Source organism: Mastigoproctus giganteus, chromosome 13, assembly GCF_048544385.1.
Source record: "Mastigoproctus giganteus isolate SK-2022 chromosome 13, ASM4854438v1, whole genome shotgun sequence".
Lineage (NCBI taxonomy): Eukaryota > Metazoa > Arthropoda > Arachnida > Uropygi > Thelyphonidae > Mastigoproctus > Mastigoproctus giganteus.
In genome coordinates, this window is record NC_143587.1 from 13,262,551 (window position 1) to 13,284,590 (window position 22,040).

At 37.9% G+C, this 22,040-nt stretch overlaps 1 protein-coding gene across 2 annotated transcripts in view; it reads right to left on the reverse strand.

The window, feature by feature from the left end:
- Positions 1 to 22,040, reverse strand: part of LOC150075774 (neurobeachin-like protein 1) — a 693,585-nt gene that overhangs the window by 87,169 nt on the left and 584,376 nt on the right. For both annotated transcript variants that reach the window (XM_090387670.1, XM_090387669.1), the window contains exons 47-48: positions 20,774 to 20,904; positions 14,891 to 15,000 (exon numbers count right to left, since the gene is read on the reverse strand). In XM_090387670.1, the coding sequence (XP_090243796.1) occupies positions 14,891 to 15,000; positions 20,774 to 20,904 (241 nt within the window). The remainder of the gene's footprint in view (positions 1 to 14,890; positions 15,001 to 20,773; positions 20,905 to 22,040) is intronic.

Here is a 22,040-nt window from a genome sequence, read left to right on the forward strand (position 1 = left end):
GTTCCGGGGAAAATAATGGAATCACTGGTTAAAGAAGCATTGCAGGATCATCTAGACCAGACTGCAGTAATAGTTAAGACACAGCATGGGTTTGTCAAAGGGAGGTCTTGTCTGTTTGTTATTTGGTTTTTAGGAGCATTAGCAACTAAGGTCATATTTCTCCGGGAATATGCGGTGGTCATTCCCTGACCTTTCCGCATCCTCCGTATTTGGGTGACAGGCTCGAACCCCAGTCTAATCAAGAAGCGTGTGCTACGCACTGCTGCTCCTTCCCACCTAACTACAGAGGAGCGCCAGGTCTTGTCTGACCAATTTGATTGCTCACTATGATGTGAGCAATCAAATTGGTCAGTATTGGAATAGGTCAGTAATGGAACAGTGAGTTCCATTCACAAAGTGAATGGAACTCACTATTCCATTCACTTTGTGACCACTATGATGTGGTCACAAAGGAATGGAAATCTCTGGATGTGGAAAGGAATGGAAATCTTTGGATGTGGTCACAAAGGAATGGAAATCGGTAACAACCCTGGACTCATGTCCAGGGTTGTTAACGACAGTAATGACAATATGCTACTCCAACTGGATCTAGATAAGTTGGAAAAATGGGCTGAAAAGTGGCAACTGGAGTTTAACATTGACAGATGAAAAGTACTGCATATGGGTAGCAATAACCGAAGAGAAATGTACCAACTGGGTGGTACTACACTCAGGGAAGTGGAAAGTGAAAAAGACGTGGGTGTAATAGTACAGCCAAATATGAAGTTCGCCAAGCAGTGCAGACGGGCTGCCAGACGGGCTCCATAGACGGGCTGCTATGGAGTCTTGTCAATGATATATATAGGAATTTTGCTAGCAGGGACAGGGAGGTGATAATCTCGTTATACAAGGCAATGGTCAGGTCACACCTAGAGTACTGTGTACCTGTTTGGAGGCCTCATTTTAGGAAGAATGTAGAGTTGCTAGAATGAGTACAAAGAAGGGCAACAAGATTGGTGAGGGGAACAAAGGGGCGCTCTTACCAAGAAAGGCTTAAGTTCTGCAAATTGCAACACCTGGAGAGTAGGCCCCTGCGAGATGATCTGATTGAGGTGTATAAGGCCTAGAATGGGTTGAGCAAGCTGAATGCTGATGACATTCTTCATCTTGCTCAGACTAAGAACCTGAGGGGGCACAGTTTCAAATTGAGGAAAGATAGTTGTAGAATAGATGTGCGAAAATTTGCCTTTAGCCAGTGGGTAGTTGATTGGTGGAATAGGCTACCATCTTTTTTTTGTGGAAGCTAATAGCCTAAATAAATTTAAGGCTGAGCTGGACAGGCATTTGGAACAAACGGAGGGATGAAATGGGAGGGTTTTTTTTTTTTGGCTGATGCTGCATAATCTTGCTTTCTTGCATCGTATGCCTCTACTAATGCTAATGTATGGCAACAGTGTGCATCAGAGAAATACTGAGTAGAGCTGAAAGGGACCTCTGAGTGAGAAAAAGCCGAAGGAAAAAGTTGTGAAGATAATGGGCAAAAATCATAGTATTCCTGACCTTTATGCTGCTGCTGGCAGAATTCAAGTACACGTAGCAGCTATCTCTATCAAAATAGTGGAATGACAGCTATTTTAATATTGAGTTTGACTTAATTGATATTTTTGTTTATATTCAAATAACTCCAGGAATTCTAAGTTTGTTGAACATGTGAGAACATCCACCTATGAGTTAAAAATTTTTAAAATTAAAGTCTATTGAAGTGATGTCAATGTATATTTTAGTATTCCCCAGCATTAATTTCTGTCCAAAAAGAATGTGTAATAATTTCATAATTTCAAGCATGTTTTACAATAGTTTTTTTGTAGTTATTGATAGTAATTAAAAACTGCAGCCATTATCACAACCCACTGCAGGATGGAAGCCTCCTCAACAATTCATGCTGAGGGAAATGGACCATAATCTGCCACGCTGGTCCAGTGCGGGTTGGCAGATCGACCGTATTTAGCAGTCAGGGGCTTGAACCCCGATCTACTCAAAGAGTGTGTGCTACGGCACTCCCGCTCCTGACCACTCGGCTACGGAGGCTTTAGTAGTTTTTAATTCTCATACTAAACAGGCAGTCCTTTGGCTTTTCAACAATTATCACGGCAATATATAATCACTAAAAACTTTAATCCAACCTTCCCAAAGCGTGCATTGATATCTATCAAACTCCTGAAATTTGATTATCAACAAGTAACATCATGATGGTCCATTTATAATTACGGAATATCTCTTACTGGTGTTGCTCATCATGAATGACAACGATTAGCAACACGAAAAAAATTCTGAAATTCAGATCCAGAAAGTTGGTGACAATGAATCAAATTCAAATGATACATAAAAATAGATGTAGAGTATACATTGCACCAAAAAAAAAAAATTATTTTTTAAAAATTCTGATTTGATTTTTGATAACGTCATCTAACGTTGGGCATTTTAGTCAAAATAAGAAGAAATTAATATTTAAAAACATTTATGTACATTTCTCACTTTTACAAATTTTTAAAATTCCATAAAGAAATTCACTTTATAGAGCCTACCACCATTGGAAAATGTTCATTAATCCTCAAAGGGTTAATAGTAGTAGTAGTGGCATGTGATGCAAGAAAGCAAGTGTATGAGCTTATGCAGCATCAGCCAAAAAAAAAAAAAAAAAAACAAAAAAACACACCATTCCCTCCAAATGCCTGTCCAGTTCCTCCTTAAATTTATTCAACCTATCAACTTCCACAACGACAGATGGAAGTTTGTTCCAGCAATTAACCACCCACTGGCTAAAGGCAAATTTCCGCACATCTATTCTACATCTGTCCTTTCTTAATTTGAATTTATGCCCCCTTAGGTTCGTAATCTGAACAAGTGGAAGGATCCCATCAGAATTCAGCGTTCTCAACCCATTCAAGGCCTTATACACCTCAATAAGATCACCGCGCAGGTGCCTAGTCTCCAGCCACTGCAATTTGCAGAACTTAAGCCTCTCTTGGTAAGAGGATCCCTTCATTCCCTTCACCAATCTTGTTGCCCTTCTCTGTACACACTCAAGTAAATCTACATCCTTCCTAAAATGAGGCCTCCAGACCTGTACGCAGTACTCAAGGCATGGCCTGACCATTGCCTTATACAGAGGGATAATCACCACCTTTTCCCTGCTAGCAAAATTCCTATATATCATTGACAAAACCCCATGACCTGCCCTGGCAGCCTGTCTGCATTGCTCAGAAAACTTCATATCTGACTGCACAATTACTCCCAGGTCTTTTTCATTTTCTACCACCTTGTGTAGTACCACACAGTTGGTACGTTTCTCTGGGGTTACTTCTACCCATATGCAGTACTTTGCATTTGTCAAGGTTAAACTTCAGTTGCCACTTCTTAGCCCATCTGCCCAAATTATCTAGATCCTGTTGCAGTAGCACACTGCCATTACTATCATTAACAACCCTGCTGACCTTTGTATCATCTGCAAATTGGAAATGTTAATGAACATTTCCAATTGCTTTCTGGGCTTTCATATTTGCTGGACTAAACTTTTTGGTGAAGATATCTAAACTTTTATGAGGATATCTAAAGTGTAGATTTTAAATTATCCAGGAGTCTCAAAACAGTACCAGAACCAAAAGCAGTTTTAACTGAAATAGGTAACAAATGTTCCAAGTGAAATGCTTTTATCAACTGTTCCATCAGTGAACAGCCACAAGCAATGTGTTATAAACAACTGTGTGGTCATATTGAAGGAATGTTGTAAAGTTTGTACTGGTAATAAAGTTTTCTGAAATTATGAAAATCTAGCATTGTATATAACTCAAGTGCACGCCTGACAGAGGAATATCCACAACTTATAAAGCCTTAAAAAAAATCCAGGATATTTAATAATCATCCTGTGCAATTTATTATCCCATATTTGTTTATTATATTCTTTCAATTATGATCACTGCTTATCTATATAAACTTATCCCATGCCTGTGGCAACCAGGATTTTCTACCCTCAGAGAAACTGAAATCTTACAAGGGACCAGCTGTCCCTTATTCAGAAGATGTTTAACAGGCATGGATGCCGACAGGATATTTTGCAAGGTGGTGTGCATGTGGGAATAAATTTTCGAATACATGGAATATTTTAATTAAGTCAAGTTTGACTGATTTACATGTACAGACGAAACAACATTTTGTGATTGGTGGGAAAAAGTACTTGCATTTTGAAATAAATAACCTGTATTGTTTTAATATTAAAACGTTTTTATAACATTTCGAAATCCAAAGGTGGCACACTTGCACCATGCTGTCAGCACCCAGGTTAACAGGTACTGCCATATTACACTGAGCATTGCCATGCAAGACATTCAGCAAAGTGTCCAACAAAAGCTTTTATATGTCATTATGTATGGTTTATTATGTATTAAATCTGTGCAGTTGTATTTCCCTGTTATTAGAACAACTAATGCTGACATAACAGGGCTAGCAGAAATATGGTGCCACCATATTTCTGATGACAAGTTACACTATGGTATGTATAATGTATTTAGGAAAGATAGGGAAGACAGAAGGGGAGGTTGGGTCATGTTTCTTATTAAGAGCAGCCTGAGTATGTAAAGAGGTTTTGCTGAGTCAGAGTATATGCCTACCATAGAAAGCAGTGGTACATCAAGGACTTAAAGTAGAGGAACCAATGGCAGGTAGTGATCACACATTCAAAGAAGAAGAATATATATATATATATATTTTTTTTGGTAGTTGTTGGCACACAGGCTTCTGTGGCCATAATGCACCTCCCAAGGTTTTTGCAGTACTTTGATCCAAGCCCGAGGCGGGAATCGAACCCGCGACCTTTGGGTTGCCAGGCAGGCACTTTGCCCACCCGGCTAGCCCGGTCAGCCAAAGAAGAAGAAAGATGTTGCAGTAGTTAAAAGGTAAAGATGTTGCAGGTTTTAATTTCAGAAATAGATAGATAGGCACTACATGGCATCTATTAATTGGGTAGAATGCAGAGGGAGGGTGAATAAACATTTAAAGCAAAAATCAGGTCATTAATGCATATATACCATTAAGAAAATATAGCATGAGGAGGATGCCAAGGTGGATGAATGCAGAGCTGGCTGGTCTAATAGAGCAGAAAAAAAGAATGAGGAATAGCATGGGGAAAGTTACAGAGTAAGGAAAAAGTACTGAAGCCTTCAACAGCCCCAAGTTTATCTGTAATAGTATCACATATAAGGTTAGGAAGGCAAAGGCTATAAAAGAATATGAGTATAAGAAAGCACTGGCTAAGAGTACAAAGAATGCAGACAACTAGTTTTTCATGAGGTTTGAGGAAGTCTTTGATAACCCAGTTGATGTTGCTTATGAATTGCAGGGCCTATTTTTGTACCAGAGGCAAGAATGAAAAATTGTGCAAGAATGAAAAAATTGAGACGGGAATCAAACCCGCGACCTTTGGGTTGCCAGGCAGGCACTTTGCCCACCCGGCTAGCCCGGTCAGCCAAAGAAGAAGAAAGATGTTGCAGTAGTTAAAAGGTAAAGATGTTGCAGGTTTTAATTTCAGAAATAGATAGATAGGCACTACATGGCATCTATTAATTGGGTAGAATGCAGAGGGAGGGTGAATAAACATTTAAAGCAAAAATCAGGTCATTAATGCATATATACCATTAAGAAAATATAGCATGAGGAGGATGCCAAGGTGGATGAATGCAGAGCTGGCTGGTCTAATAGAGCAGAAAAAAAGAATGAGGAATAGCATGGGGAAAGTTACAGAGTAAGGAAAAAGTACTGAAGCCTTCAACAGCCCCAAGTTTATCTGTAATAGTATCACATATAAGGTTAGGAAGGCAAAGGCTATAAAAGAATATGAGTATAAGAAAGCACTGGCTAAGAGTACAAAGAATGCAGACAACTAGTTTTTCATGAGGTTTGAGGAAGTCTTTGATAACCCAGTTGATGTTGCTTATGAATTGCAGGGCCTATTTTTGTACCAGAGGCAAGAATGAAAAATTGTGCAAGAATGAAAAAATTGAGACGGGAATCAAACCCGCGACCTTTGGGTTGCCAGGCAGGCACTTTGCCCACCCGGCTAGCCCGGTCAGCCAAAGAAGAAGAAAGATGTTGCAGTAGTTAAAGGTAAAGATGTTGCAGGTTTTAATTTCAGAAATAGATAGATAGGCACTACATGGCATCTATTAATTGGGTAGAATGCAGAGGGAGGGTGAATAAACATTTAAAGCAAAAATCAGGTCATTAATGCATATATACCATTAAGAAAATATAGCATGAGGAGGATGCCAAGGTGGATGAATGCAGAGCTGGCTGGTCTAATAGAGCAGAAAAAAGAATGAGGAATAGCATGGGGAAAGTTACAGAGTAAGGAAAAAGTACTGAAGCCTTCAACAGCCCCAAGTTTATCTGTAACAGTATCACATATAAGGTTAGGAAGGCAAAGGCTATAAAAGAATATGAGTATAAGAAAGCACTGGCTAAGAGTGCAAAGAATGCAGACAACTAGTTTTTCATGAGGTTTGAGGAAGTCTTTGATAACCCAGTTGATGATGCTTATGAATTGCAGGGCCTATTTTTGTACCAGAGGCAAGAATGAAAAATTGTGCCCTCCCCTAAAAAAAAAAAAAAAATATGTATCTGTGCAGTGATGTGACAAACATTTTCGTCTTGCAAAAGCAAGATGATAAATGGATTGGAATAATTATAATCGAAAACAATGGCAATTATTTAATCTTTCTTTTGGTGCCCCTTTCAGCTTTTAACCTGAGGCAAGAGCCTCATTCGCCTCACCATTGGCATGGCTCCGATGAATTGAATAGGTAATTTGTATCGGTCTTCACTTGTGAAAGACACTTCATGCTAAGGAGAGGCTCTGCTAGTGAGGGTGAGACATGAAATTAGAGATGATTGATTTATTAGAAAAATGTGTGAGAAGAAAAGGCAAATAAGATTCCTTCATTTGATGGCATATACTGAGTAATTTTGAGGGAGGCAGCAACGGCATATTGAACCACTGAGGTTAATTATGAGGGCATCATTGGACTTTGGAGAGATTCCTTTGGACTGAAGTGTCAACATGTTGCCAATACTTAAAGTTGGTTCCAGTGGTGAAGTCAGTAATTACAGACCAGTTAGTCTGACTTTGGTGGTGGAGAAAATCTTGGAGGCAATGATTATATCAGGTTCTGAAGGGCACACAACATGGTTTTGTTAAAGGAAAATTATGTTTAACTAATCTTGTAAGCTATTTTAACACAGTTACTCATGAGCTGTATGTATGGAAATCTCAACACAGTTTATTTGGGTTTTAACAAAGCAGCTGATTCAGTACCTCAATAAGAGGTTATAGTACAAGATGGAACATGTTGCAATTACTGGAAAGATTCTAAGATGAATTGCAAGGTGGATGCAGGACAGAAGGGCTGCAATTAATGGATAGTCTTTAGGACTCAGAGGAGGTCCCCATGGACTAGAGGTGTGCAAATGTATCGCCAATTCACAAAGGGGGTTCAAAAGGTGATACAAGTAACTATAGACCTGTTAGTTTAACTTGTGTTCCAGGTAAAATAATGGAATCACTGGTTAAAGAAGCATTGCAGGATCATTTAGACAGGACTGCAGTAATAGTTAAGACACAGCATGGGTTTGTTAAAGGGAGGTCTTATCTGACCAATTTGATTGGATACTACAATGTGATCACAAAGGAACTGGATCCCAAAAATAATTTTGATATCACATACTTGGATTTCAAGAAAGCTTTTGATACTGTTCCACATGGAAGACTGCTGTACAAATTGGGGTGGTATGGCAGTAAGGGTAAGTTGCTACAATGGATAAAGGGATGGTTTAGTGGGAGACGACAGAGAGTGGTAATAATGGACACTGCTCTTCGTGGACAAATGTTATTAGTGGAGTTCCCTAGAGTTCGGTGTTGGGCCCATTGTTGTTCTGTATATTTATCAATGATATTGATGAAGGTATATCAGGTTTAATGTAAAAGTTTGCAGATGATACAAAAGTTTGCAGATGATTGGCAGGGTTGTTAACGACAGTAAAGACAGTATGCTACTCCAACTGGGTCTAGATAAGTTGGGAAAATGGGCTGAGAAGTGGCAACTGGAGTTTAACATTGACAAATGAAAAGTACTGCATATGGGTAGCAATAACTGAAGAGAAACATACCAACTGGGTGGTACTACACTCAGGGAAGTGGAAAGTGAAAAAGACCCGGGGGTAATAGTGCAGCCAAATATGAAGTTCGCCGAGCAGTGCAGATGGGCTGCCATGGCAGGTCATGGAGTCTTGTCAATGATATATAAGAATTTTGCTAGCAGGGAGGTGATAATCCCGTTATACAAGCCAATGGTCAGGCCACACCTAGAGTACTGTGTACATGTCTGGAGGCCTCATTTTAGGAAGGATGTAGAGTTGCTAGAATGAGAACAAAGAAGGGCAACAAGATTGGTGAGGGGAACAAAGGGGTGCTCTTACCAAGAAAGGCTTAAGTTCTGCAAATTGCAGCACCTGGAGAGTAGGCACCTGCAAGATGATCTGATTGAGGTGTATAAGGCCTTGAATGGGTTGAGCAGGCTGACTGCCGATGGGATTCTTCATCTTGCTCAGACTAAGAACCTGAGGAGGCACAGTTTCAAATTGAGGAAAGATAGTTGTAGAATAGATGTGCAGAAATTTGCCTTTAGCCAGTGAGTAGTTGATTGGTGGAACAGGCTTCCATCTTTTGTTGTTGAAGCTAATAGCCTAAATAAATTTAAGGCTGAGCTAGACAAGCATTTGGAACGAATGGAGGGGTGAAATGGGAGTTTTTTTTTTTTTTTTTTTTGGCTGATACTATATAAGCTTGTTTTCTTGCATCGCATGCCCCTACTAATGCTATCTGTAAGATCTGTGTACCAAAGCAGTTGATTAAAATCACAAACTGCAATTGTATATAGGCTTCGCTTCATAAATGCTGTACAAACTGACACTTTTTTTTATGCATTTCTTGGCTATTGTTGTAGCTAGTTGTAAGGAATATGGCTTAATTGATAAATTAGTTTATGAATAGTTTGCAAAATAACTTACCTTGTTAATCCTGGGTAATCAACTATAGTGCACAGATTATCCATTATGTATAACATTGTTTTACTTTTATTTTCCACACTGTTTGTTGCCTACAAGGGTGTTCTTACCTAGAAAAGCTTCAGTTCTGCAAATTGCACCATCTCAAGACTAGGCATCTGTGGGGAAATCTGATTGTGTTTAAAGCCTTGAATGGATTGAGTAAGCTGCATGTTAATGGCATTCTTCCACTTGCCGAGACTACACACGAGGGGGCTTAAATTCAAGTTGAGAAAGGATGGTTGCAGGATAGATGTGCGGAAGTTTGCCTTCAGCCAGCAGGTGGCTGATTGTTGGATCAGGCTTCCATTTGTTGTTGTTGTGGAAGTGGATAGTTTGAATAAATTCAAGGAAGAACTAGACAAATTCTTGGAGGGTACAGATGGGTGAACTGTGTAGTTTATTTATTTTTTTATTTTTTGGCTGATTCTATATAAGCTTGCTTTCTTGCATCATTTGTCATTACTACTACTACTACTAGTCTCAAGGATTGGTTCTTGGACCACTGTTTCTGATTTTCAAAACAACATTGACCAAGGAATACAGGGAATTATGCCAAATTTGCAGATGATGTAAAGATTGGGTGAGTCATTAATGATCAGTGTTATAAATCCCAGCAGTGCTTCTTCAACAATGGTCAGAAAAGTGTGAGATATGTTTTAATGCAGCAAAATTCAAATTCTTACAATTAGGGAATAGCAAACCCAAAATAACTTATGCCCTTGGTGATGTTGAATTAAAACAGCAGAGAAAGAAAACAGCAGACCTGGGAGTTACAATACAGGTAGAAATGCAGTTCTCTAAGCAGTGTATACAGGCAGCCAGGAAAGCCCATGGTTTCCTATACGATTTATCAAACAATAGAGACAGGGAGGTCATAATCCCACTATATAAGGCAACTGTAAGACCTCATTTGGAATAATATATCCAGATATGTAGACCTCATCTGAAAAAAGAAAGGTTCGAAAGACAGGCACCTGCAAGGTGAAATCAGCAATAGGGTGACTGTGTGAGGAAAGACTTTGATTCTGTGGGCTCCAAGATGCCTGGTTGCCAAGCTCTCAGGTTAGCAAGGCTCTGAGAGGGGTTAGTAAAATGAATGAAGGCAAAATTTTCACTCTTATAAAAATTCCAGAACCAGGGACCATAAATTTAAATTACAGTGCGGAGGTTTAAACTAGACTGCAGGAATTTTTCTTTTAGCCAGTAAGTTTGATTACTGGAGCACGTTGTCTCTGCAGGTAGTTTTAGACTGACAGTTTGAAGAAATTCAAAGGTCAACTGAATAGTTACCTATGTGAGGAGGGTAGTGCATAAAAAGGCTATGGCCTCCTTGCAATGTATAGAAAATAGTTATTATCTAGTTGCTACTAAATTTTCCTTGCCCCCCATATAATAATGAAACAATGCTGACAGGTTAGCAGGAAACTAATAATAAGAAATGTTGTTCCTATCTTTCTCTGCCAAACTGAAGACAGGATAACTAGTAAAGCTATTTTAAATGTTATTTTTATGTTTGTTCTTTTGTAGTGCTTGAAGATTCAGGTTAGGGTGTTTATGCTGAAGAAGGCTCACTTTACATCAATATAGAGAAAGACTAATTTGCACAGTGTACGCATACTGTTAAGGTAAAACAAAAAAATAAATAAAAAATTTCATTGATTTTAATAATGTTAGCAGAGAATAACTAAACAAGAAAAACAGGTTCATAAAATTTGTGGTGAACATTAAATATACAGGGTGTCTCAAAAATACACGGCATAACTTCAGGAATGAGTTAATCATATGTAGACAATAAAAATATTTTATATCAACATAGTTCCGGAAATGCTTGGTTTCCGAGTTTTGAAGGTCTGTCTATGACACTTAACTGTTCACCTCACCTTATAGCAACTGTTCAAAATGTCCACCTTCTGTCTGAATACAGGCTTCACATCAACGTCTCATGGACTCACGAAGACGATGCCAAATTCCTGGCATGTTTCGTATTGTCTCACAACCTGCCACAATTCGATTGCGGAGAGTTTCCGCATCAGCTACCAGAGTCGAATACACCAATGATTTTAAATCGCCCCACAAGAAGAAATCTAGTTGGTTTAAATCAGGTGAGCGTGGAGGCCAGGCAGCTGGTCCACCTCTACCTATCCACTGACCAGGAAACCTTCGATTCAGGTAAATGCGGGCTAGGTGGCTGAAATGTGCGGGAGCACCATTGTGCATGAAGTGTGCTTGCTGACGAATGATCAGTGGCATGTCGTCCAAGAAATCAGGCATGTTGTTTTCCAGAAAGTTTCTGTACACCTGTGAGTTTGTTTGGAAGTACATGGGGCCCAAATAAGTTATCACCAAACACACCCGCCCAGATGTTGAGGCTGAACAGCTGTTGGTGATGTGATGGAAGAATTGCATGTGGGTTTTCCTCAGCCCATACATGCTGATTGTGAAAGTTTTGGATTCTCGTGTGAACAAGAACCACTGGCAGAACATTACTCGCGCAGGGTAATCTGCTGGTGACAAGGCCTGTACCCGTTGCAGATGGTAAGGATACAGTTGGTGTTCTCACAGCACTCTCCAAATAGTCAAACGTTGAACAGAAATTTGCATTGCTATTCTGTGTATGCTGATTCCAGGAGTGGCATACACAACATCAAAAATCTCCTCCTCTACTTCAGGAGTCGTAGATCTTGGTCATCCTCTGTCGGCAGCACGAGGTGTAAAGGTCCTATATTCACAAAGGCGGCAATGGATACCTTCAAATGTTTTCCTTTCTGGACATCTTCGTTCTGGGAACCTTTCCTAGTACAACCGACGAGCCTCCAGAGCACTGCCATCTGCCAAACCGTACATAAAGTGCACATCCACTTGCTCCTGATTTGAGTACATGGTCGGAATGGAAAGCCACCAGATTCTGTCTGTACCTTGTGATGAAGGAAATCACCTGTGGGAGATAAGACATTCTGGTTAATAACTCGCGAACCAAGCATTTCTGGAACTATGTTGATATAAAATATTTTTATTGTCTACATATGAGGAACTCATTCCTGAAGTTATGCCATGTATTTTTGAGACACCCTGTATACAATATAAGCACAACTATATATACAATATAAACTAATGTTATCGGTGGAGGCCCCAGGGTTTAGTGCTAGGCACTTTGTTCTTTTCTGTATTTATTAATGATATTGATGAAGGTATATCAGGCTAAATGTCTAAGTTTACATATGATACAAATGTTTGCAGGGTGGTTAATGACAGTAATGATCTTATGCTACTGCAAGAAGATCTAGAAAAATTAGGCAGTTGGGGTGAGAAATGGCAGTAGAAGTTTAACATTGACAAATGCAAGGTACTGCACATGAGTAGCAGTAATCCCAAAGTAACTTAACATTTGTGCAGTCATATGTAAAGTTCTCTGAGCAGTGCAGACAGGCTGTCAGGACACATGAAGTTTTGTCGATATACAGGAATTTTGCTAGAAGTATTACAGAGAGAATGAAATCAAAGCAAAAACCAAAACTCTATGGAAAATTATACATAAGCAGGTGTGCAATTCATTTTATACAACAATGATCACTAAAAAAAAAATCAATGATGCAGATAAAAACTGAAAGAATTATTTGACCATATTAAAATTCATGCTGATATAATTCTAGTAGATATTTTAATATTTAAATAAGGAAGTGAGGGGAGGATTGAACAGCATGCATTCAGGTCTGCTGCAGGGCTAAAAATACAATTCAGTAAGCAGAAAAACTTCTGTGGTATTTTTTATATTCATTATACATCATGTTCATCTATGAGAGTATAGCTGTTTTCTCACTTGTCACTCAATTAGAGAGTTCAAATCCCATCAAAGATGAAGAATTCTTAAAGCCTTCTTTAATTGGGACTGCAATTAGCCAATATCAGGTTTCCTTCTGCAATTATTCCAAGTTTTCAGCCCCCCAATATTTAAATTGGTTCACATCAATTTAAATGATACAAAGGTTGGCAGGGTTGTTAATGACAGTAATGGCAGTGTGCTACTGCAACAGGATCTAGATAATTTGGGCAGATGGGCTAAGAAGTGGCAACTGAAGTTTAACCTTGACAAATGCAAAGTACTGCATATGGGTAGAAGTAACCCCAGAGAAACGTACCAACTGTGTGGTACTACACTTAAGGTGGTAGAAAATGAAAAAGACCTGGGAGTAATTGTGCAGTCAGATATGAAGTTTTCTGAGCAATGCAGACAGGCAGCCAGGGCAGGTCATGGGGTTTTGTAAATGATATATAGGAATTTTGCTAGCAGGGAGAAGGAGGTGATTGTCCCTCTGTATAAGGCACTGGTCAGGCCACGCTTTGAGTACTGCGTACAGGTCTAGAGGCCTCATTTTAGGAAGGATGTTATTATTATTATTATTATTATTATTAGCCATATGGTACAAGGAAGCCTGAGGCTTATGCTGCACCAGCCAAAAAAAAAATTCCCGAGTTACCCCCCTGTGTGTGTGTGTGTGTGTGTGTGTGTGTGTGAGAGAGAGAGAGAGAGAGAGAGAGAGAGAGAGAGAGAGAGAGAGAGAGAGAGAGAGAAGTAGAAAGGCATCACCAAGAAAGAGAAGAATGATGATATCCAGCTCAGGACCCTGGGTTTGCCAAGCCCATACTCACCAGAAGTGAGCCCCCGGGGAAAATATAGATTTATTTGAGCATGTACAGAGAAGGGCAACAAGATTGGTGAGGGGAATGAAGGGATCCTCTTACCAAGAGAGGCTTAAGTTCTGCAAATTGCAGTGGCTGGAGACTAGGCACCTGCACGGTGATCTGATTGAGGTGTATAAGGCCTTGAATGGGTTGAGCACGCTGAATTCTGATGGGATCTTTCCACTTGTTCAGATTACGAACCTAAGGGGGCATAAATTCAAATTAAGAAAAGACAAATGTAGAATAGATGTGCGGAAATTTGCCTTTAGCCAGCGGGTGGTTAATTGCTGGAAAAAACTTCCATCTGTCGTTGTGGAAGTTGATAGGTTGAATAAATTTAAGGAGGAACTGGACAGGCATTTGGAGGGAATGGTGTGATTTTTTTTTTTTGGCTGATGCTGAATAAGCTCATACACTTGCTTTCTTGCATCACGTGCCACTACTACTACTACCACACACACGCAAATGCACACAAGCACACACACCTGTAAATACATAACACACAAAACAGGGGCAGATAATCTTAACAGTAAGTATATGTGGATACTCTGCAGCTTTGTGATGCCACTTTAGAAGGGCTGCATCTGACAGGGCAAGCTATTCCATAACTGTCTGTTTACACTACAGATACTTAAGTAATACATAGGGATGCTCTATCTGAAATATACATTTTTTCTCCATCAGAAATTGCTTAACCAGTAATGCAGCATGAATCACCATAACGCAAACCTGGGAGGTAGGAATATCCCCCCCCCTACTCTCCAGATTTAGATCTGTCTGACTTCATCCTATTCCTAAGTATAAAAATTACTGAAAGGGACATATAATGGATCTTTGGAGAAAGTCCAGAAGCATACATCAAGGGCACCAAAATTGAAATTTAGCAAGCAAGTTCCAGAAATGCTTTCAATCACAATAGAACTGCTATACAGAACAGCCCAAGGGAGCAACTTATTTATTGCTAATAAAAAAAAAAAACTTAACTGAATCAGATTTCAATAATTAATTTAAATGATGCAAAACATTATTCTATCAATTCCAAATAAACAAATCTTAAAGGTTATATTTGACTTACAAGAGCTTTCCGATGTTTATGGATAAAATCCTCTGGTGATTTGGCCCATGGAGGTAATTTAACATCATTTACTTGTTCCTTAGATACCTGAAGTTTTCCCAGATCGAATCCTAACATGAATGTTATATATCATGTTAACAACAAACAAATTTTGATTAACAACACAATTGTATAAACTTCTGAAATACTTTGCGGAGTCTCCAACTATTTAACTGTTCAAAAAAAAAAGTTATAAACTTCAACCTATGGATTCAGTCTTTGTAAAATCTAATTGTTTTGGTATTTAATAAAATATTACTCCTCTCATTACAGCTTGTCTGTATTAAATTTTGGTCCTGCATGTGTCTCCAATATTGGTAACCTAATCAATTATTATTATTTTTTTAATCAAAAGTGAGTTGTAAGTTGTTGCCAGTAATTTAAATTGGCATGAAAGGCTAGCATAACAATAAAAATGTGCCACTTGATGAAGAGAAGTGCCGTATTACTTATCTTATCTTTGAGAGCATGCAAAGAAAAAAGTTCTTATGAATATAGGTGAAAAGATATCTTCTTGCAGAATTTAAGCTTGAAATTTACCAAATTTTTCTGGTCAAATAAGAATTCATAAACACAAAACAATTCACATACTCAAAATTCCATATCATCTCAGATATAATACTTTGATCCATAAACAGATGATTCCTGCATAGAGTTCAATTGATATAGAATGCTGTAGCATACAATGTGATGAATAATTAAATAACTCATTCTAAGTTGATACTTCATTCCCATATACCAGCTGTTTTAGGCATCCCAAAGTAAAAATCTAATGGATTTAGGTGGGAAGACCAGTCAGAAACAGTTGTAGGACAACATAATTAGTTCCCCACAAATCCACAGCTGAGATAAATTTTCAACCAAACCCTAAGCTGATTTTTGTAATACAGATGTGCTTCATCACGTTTATCTCACCCAGTAAGTTTTTTTTTTTTTTTTTATGAAAACCCCAAATACAAGAGGTATTAGAACCTATATTACTTAGTACCGTGCTTGGGTTGGAGGTTGAGAAGATGAAAGAATATATTTGTTGACATTAGACTTGAACTTCTGTAGACTGTAATTTTCAGGAAATACATATGAAGGAAGGTTGTTCCAGAAAATGGCAGTTGAATGAATAAACGAGGAGGGTGAAAAGTTGGTTCTGTGAGTTTGAAGTTGGAGAGTAAATGGATGTTGGCTGGTGGCGGCATGTGTTCAGACGGTTTTGAAAGAGAGAGAGTTGGAATTATAGAAGCCAATTCAGAAGAACAGTGCCCACGGAAGTATCTGTAGAAAAGGCATGCAGCAGAAACAGTACGTCTATGAGACAGTGATTGGAGAGACTCTGTTAGAGAGGAGTCATTAATTAACCTAACTACCCTCTTATGAATGGATTCTAGAAGTCTGAGAGAGAGGTTTCGGGGGCACCACCCCAGATGTGGGAACAATATTCCATGGTAGGGTGGATTTGAGATTTGTACAGAGTGAACAGCTGTTAGGAAGAAAAGTAACACTGAGAACGAAAAAGAAAACCAAGTTTTTTAGATGCAGAGGAAGCAATATTTGTAATGTGCTTGTGCCAAGAGAGATTAGAAGTCAGAGTAATCCCCAAAAGAGATATATCATTTTTACTAGAAATCGGAGTGTCACCAAAGGTAAGCATAAGAGCAGAAGAATCCTTTTTTGCAAGATATAAGACAAGACTGAGTTTTAGAAGGGTTGAAATCAACTAAGTTGTCTTTGCCCCACTGGAGATCAGCATTTAAGGAATTGGTAGCGGATATTCGAGAAGTTGAAGATGATTGAGCAGGGCAAGGTTTCTCAAAATGGAAAGTTGAATGGAAAGTGGAATGCAATGTGCTATCATCGGCAAAAATATGGATAGGATTTACAGTCAATGGAAGAAGGTCATTAACATACAAGAGGAAAAGAGTGGGGGAAAGAAATGAACCTTGGAGGACACCAGCATTAGTGGAGAAGTTAGAAGACAGAGAGCCATCTACCATCACCCTCAGTGAGTGATCAGAGAGAAAACTGGATAACCAATTACAAAAAACAGTTGGCAAACCATAAGATGGAAGCTTGTTTAGAAGACCTTCATTCCAAACATGATAGAAAGTCTTTGAGATGTCTAGAGCAACTGCTTGTGTTCTACCGAACTTTTCCTTTGAATTTGTGAATAAATTGGTAACATAAGCCAGAATATCACAAGTGGATCAACACTGACGGAATCCATACTTCGCTCGTTGATAAGATGGAAGGTTTCTGGGTAGTTTAAGAGTTGGTGGTTAATTGATTTCTCCATTACTTTAGAAAGGGCAGAAGTCATTGCAATAGGATGATAAATGGACGGGAGGAATTTGTCACCCTTTTTAAGAACTGGCTGGATATGAGCAAATTTCCAAGCAGAAGGAAAAAAACCTTTGGAATAAGAAAGTGAAAAAAGGCAGCAAAGAACAAGAGTAAATTCAGGAGCACAGATTTTAAGAACAAGTGAAGAAATACCATCAGGACCTGGAGCTTTCTTTGCATCATGATTCATCAAAATCCTTCTGATGGAAGACCACAGGAGGCACTGAATGGAGTGTTGGGAATGGTGGCAGGTGTTTTACCAAGATCATTAATACATGAGTTGGAAGAAAAATGGGATGCTAGCAGGCCAGTTTTATCCTTGGCTGAAGTGACAACAGAACTGTTTGGTTTTGACAGAGGTGGGAGCAGAGATGGGCAAAAGTTGCGGCCAATAGCTTTGGCAAGAGACCAGAATGCTTGGCTACCATTAGAGCAAGAAGCAAGTTTTCTACTCTAAGTCTGTTCAAAATCTAGTTTGGACTGATTAATAATTGCTTACAATTGTTGCGCGCTTTGGTGTAGGCAGAAAATGAAACTGAAGAATTGGAAACAAGCCAATTACGATATGCAACGTTCTTCTCTCGAACAGCCTTAACACATTTATTGGAAAACCAAGGTTTAGATAAAGGACGAGATTTTAAAGTGGAGTGTGGAATAAAGGATTCCATTTCTACAAGAATAATTTCACTGACACGATCTGAGCAAACGTTGACATCAGAAGTTTTGAAACAGTAATCCAACCAAGGAAAAGAAGAATAGAAATCTTGGTCATCCCATTTTGCATTCTTGTAATGCCAAACAGTACAAGGTTGGGAATAGCCATGAGATAAAGGCTCCATTGGAGAAGAGACAATCACCAGGTTGTGATCTTAGGTGCCTAAAGGACCACTCACTTCGACCGTGTACTTAGAAGGGTTGTTTGTGAGAAAAAGATCAAGCATGTTGGCTCTATGTTAGGATTGTCCGGTATCCTTGTAGGTAAATGAACAATCTGTGCAAGGTCGTTAGTAATTGCAAAAGCCTCAGCATCGCGACCAGCTGGGACGGCATGACTAGAAAATGGAAGCCAGCTGGAGTTGTGAACATTAAAATCGGCAAGGAAAATTACCTCACTGTTAGGAAAGTTAGATTGGAGAAAGTCAAGTTGTAAAGAGAGGAAGTCAAAGAGCTCCAAGTGATTAGTGGTGTTGGGAGAAGGGTAGAGACAACAGATGAATTTGACACAATGAGGTAGAGAGATTTTAAGCCAGAGAAGATCGAAAAGAGGAGATTTCAAATTACGAAGTCTCTGCAAGGGAATATCGGAACGGACATATGCACAAGTACCACCTTTGAGGAAAAAGGAATCATACTGTGAATAATTTGGGCAACTGAGATGTTGTTGAATCAACCGATAACTGAGATTCTGTCAGTAAAAGTACATGGGGTTTGTCAGACTGCAAGCGGAAATGGACGGCATTGAGATTAGAATTGAGACCATGTATATTTGTGAAATGAACTAGGAAGTCTTTGGGAGGTTTAGATCTTTTCGCAGATAAGCTTACTCTATTAGTTTGACAATTAACGTGTATTCAATAGTAAGAAAAGGTGGGGGGGGACACGCTGTATGAAGTAATGAAATTTTTGGATATGGCGTACACATGGTAAGAATATACCCAGATTCTTGACATAATATGGCCTCAACAATGTCCCCCGCATACAGACTACTCAGACTCCCTCCATTCAATATCTGGCAGAGTAGAGGTAGCAAGATTATACACTAGCTGATTGGGTAGCTTTCTAAAGAGTTACCAATAGGTTTGGTCCGGTGTACTAACTAGCGGCTGGCCTGCAAACACCGTTTTACTTCTTGTACAAGCACATTTATCACATTCCTTGTACACTACATCTAGTTCATTCAACATGACTCCAAAAGTTCAGTTCATTTAAAAATTCAGCAAATAATTCAAATAAAACAAGGAAATAATATTAATAAACTAGAAAAAGTTCATTACATTTTAACATTTGTAAAATAATAAGAGGAGTTTACCTCAATATAGTACATAGAACACTTCTGTATGATACTCTCCAGAAATTAAAACGAAAAAATCGACAACTTACATTAGAGTAAAATATAAATAACTAAATAATTAAAAACCAATTTAACACAATTAAAAAGAATTTAACGAAAATATTCAAAAGATTTTTGATGCTTATATGTGAAAATTGTTTTGAATATTTTCATTAGATTCTTTTTAATTGCGTTAAATTGATTTTTAATTGATTTGAATTGTGTTAAATTGGTTTTTAATTATTTATATTTTACTCTAATGTAAGTTGTCGATTTTTTCGTTTTAATTTCTGGAGAGTATCATACGGAAGTGTTCTATGTACTATATTGAGGTAAACTCCTCTTATTATTTTACAAATATTAATATCAACGTAGAACGTATTGAGTGTTACAGCTCTGATTCATACTATCTGATTACATTTTAACGTACAAGAAATTTTCAGATCTATGTTCATAAGAACATTCTTTGTTATTATGAACATAGATCTGAAAATTTCTTGTTTTATAACTATCGGAAACTTAATTTTTATAGTATTAATAACTTAATATTTTAACTTTATTTTTATGATAGTAGTAACTTAAATAGTAATAACTGAACAAATGTCTTACTTTACAAACTGTGATGCTTATATGTGAGATAATGTACATTCATTTAATTGCCTTCCTCTTCATTGCTACTAAGCACAATTTCTTCTGCAGCATCTAGATTTTATGTGCCTTCTGCTCTCTTTAAAAGTTACGAACTGCAGTCTTCGAAGTCACAATTATTTTTTATGGTCTCAAACAAGCACAAGTTCAACAGCACAGAACCTAACCCAGGGATCTCCCAACAAAATACAGTGGATCCCTGCTTTAAATGATACGTCAAAATCGGAAGGATATTTTCCAGTTAGCAAAATAAAAATAAATTTATGCTTAATTAATACGTACTGTAATATGTACATACTAATTGATATTTCTGTTTACTGACTGTTTTTTTTTTGTTGTAAAATTTAAAACAGTAAAAATGATAAGCAATCAATAACAAAGAACACGGCACTCACAAGTTGCATCAGACGCACAAGTACATCTGATGCAACTTGTACGGAGTGAGTTTCTGAAAATTTATATTTTTTATATGATTGAATACTTCATGGAAGGGGAACACATTTCACCATAATAACGTGAAAACCCACAGAATTCCAGCTATTGGTACTATAGTAAATGCAAGAAGATCGAGTTTACTACCTGTTTATAATTGATTACAGAAAATATAATTGATTACACTAACAGAAAAGCCCAATAAACCGGAAACTGCAAATCGTTTTTATTGTTTTATGGTAGCGAGTCAACAGCGGGGATTCACAAAAAGGAATAGAAATGTTTAAAATTACATCTAACATAATAACTATAAAATTTATGAAAATAGAATTTCATTAAAATTAAATGTTATAAAACTAATATAATAATCTCAGTATTACCATTCATGTTCAAAAGAAAGTCAGGAAGGTAAAAAAACTCTGGAATTAGTTCCTTAACATCATTTGGGTTTTCCATTAACATTCTCCAAGTAGCTTCCAGTGAATGAAACTGCCGATCGGCTACATCAAATCTAATAAAAATAAAACAATAAGAATTAAAATTTACCTCCATATATGAAATGTATAATGTATTAAGGAATGATAGACAAGGTAGGAGGGTCATTTTCCATATGAGAAAAGACTGATTGCGTGGGCTTCAGAGCTTGGTAACTGTTTGTTTGTTTGTTGTTTGATTTTTAGGAGCATTAGCAACTAAGGCCATATTGCTCCGGGAATATGCGGTGGTCATTCCCTGACCTTTCCGCATCCTCCGTATTTGGTGGTGATGGGCTTGAACCCCGGTCTAATCAAGAAGCGTGTGCTACGCACTGTTGCTCCTTCCCACCTGGCTATGTGGAGGTGCCAGCTTGGTAACTAAATAACTAAAGAATCTAAGGGGGATCTGTAAGTCTATAAACCTTTAAGATGGGAATAAAATGAATAAATAGCAATAGAATCAAAGGAGAAAAGCTATAGATCGGATTGTTGGAAGGGTGTTTTTTTTTTTTTTTTTTTTTTTTTAAGTCAGTGAGTTGTAAATTACTGGAATAAGTTGCCTCAATGGGTAGTTGAGGCTGACAGCTTAAGGAAATTCAGTTGGATCAGCATGTACATGAGACATAAAATATGAAGACAGTTACTTTATTATTTTTTATTGATGGTAACAGTAGAAGTCTAGGATATTTTGCACTTTTAAAGTAAAACTAAATTTCCACACAGAAGGAAAAATTCTAATGGAAAAAGATATTGCAAAAATCTTAAACAGTACAAGAATTAACTCTGGAGCACAAGTTTTCAGAAGAAATGGAGAAATGCCATCAGGGCCTGGAGATTTCTTGACTATTCATAAATCTTATGTGGAATCAAGACTATTCTTTTTGTTTGAAGGATTAAATGGTAAGTTTGGTATGACAGGAGTTTTATCACGACCACTGAGCAAGGGTTGCAGGAAAAGTAAGTTACAAAAAAGTCAGGTTTATCTTTAGATGACAATACAATGAGACTGACAGGATGTAAACAAAGTGAAAGGATGGATGAACAGAGGTTGTAAACAACATATCAGAAGGTATTTCTACAAGAGGAACGTTTTCTGTTCTATTAACCATTTTAAAAACAAACTTGGAGCTCTAAGTAGGCAAAAAATGAAGCTGGAGTTTTGGGTGCAAGC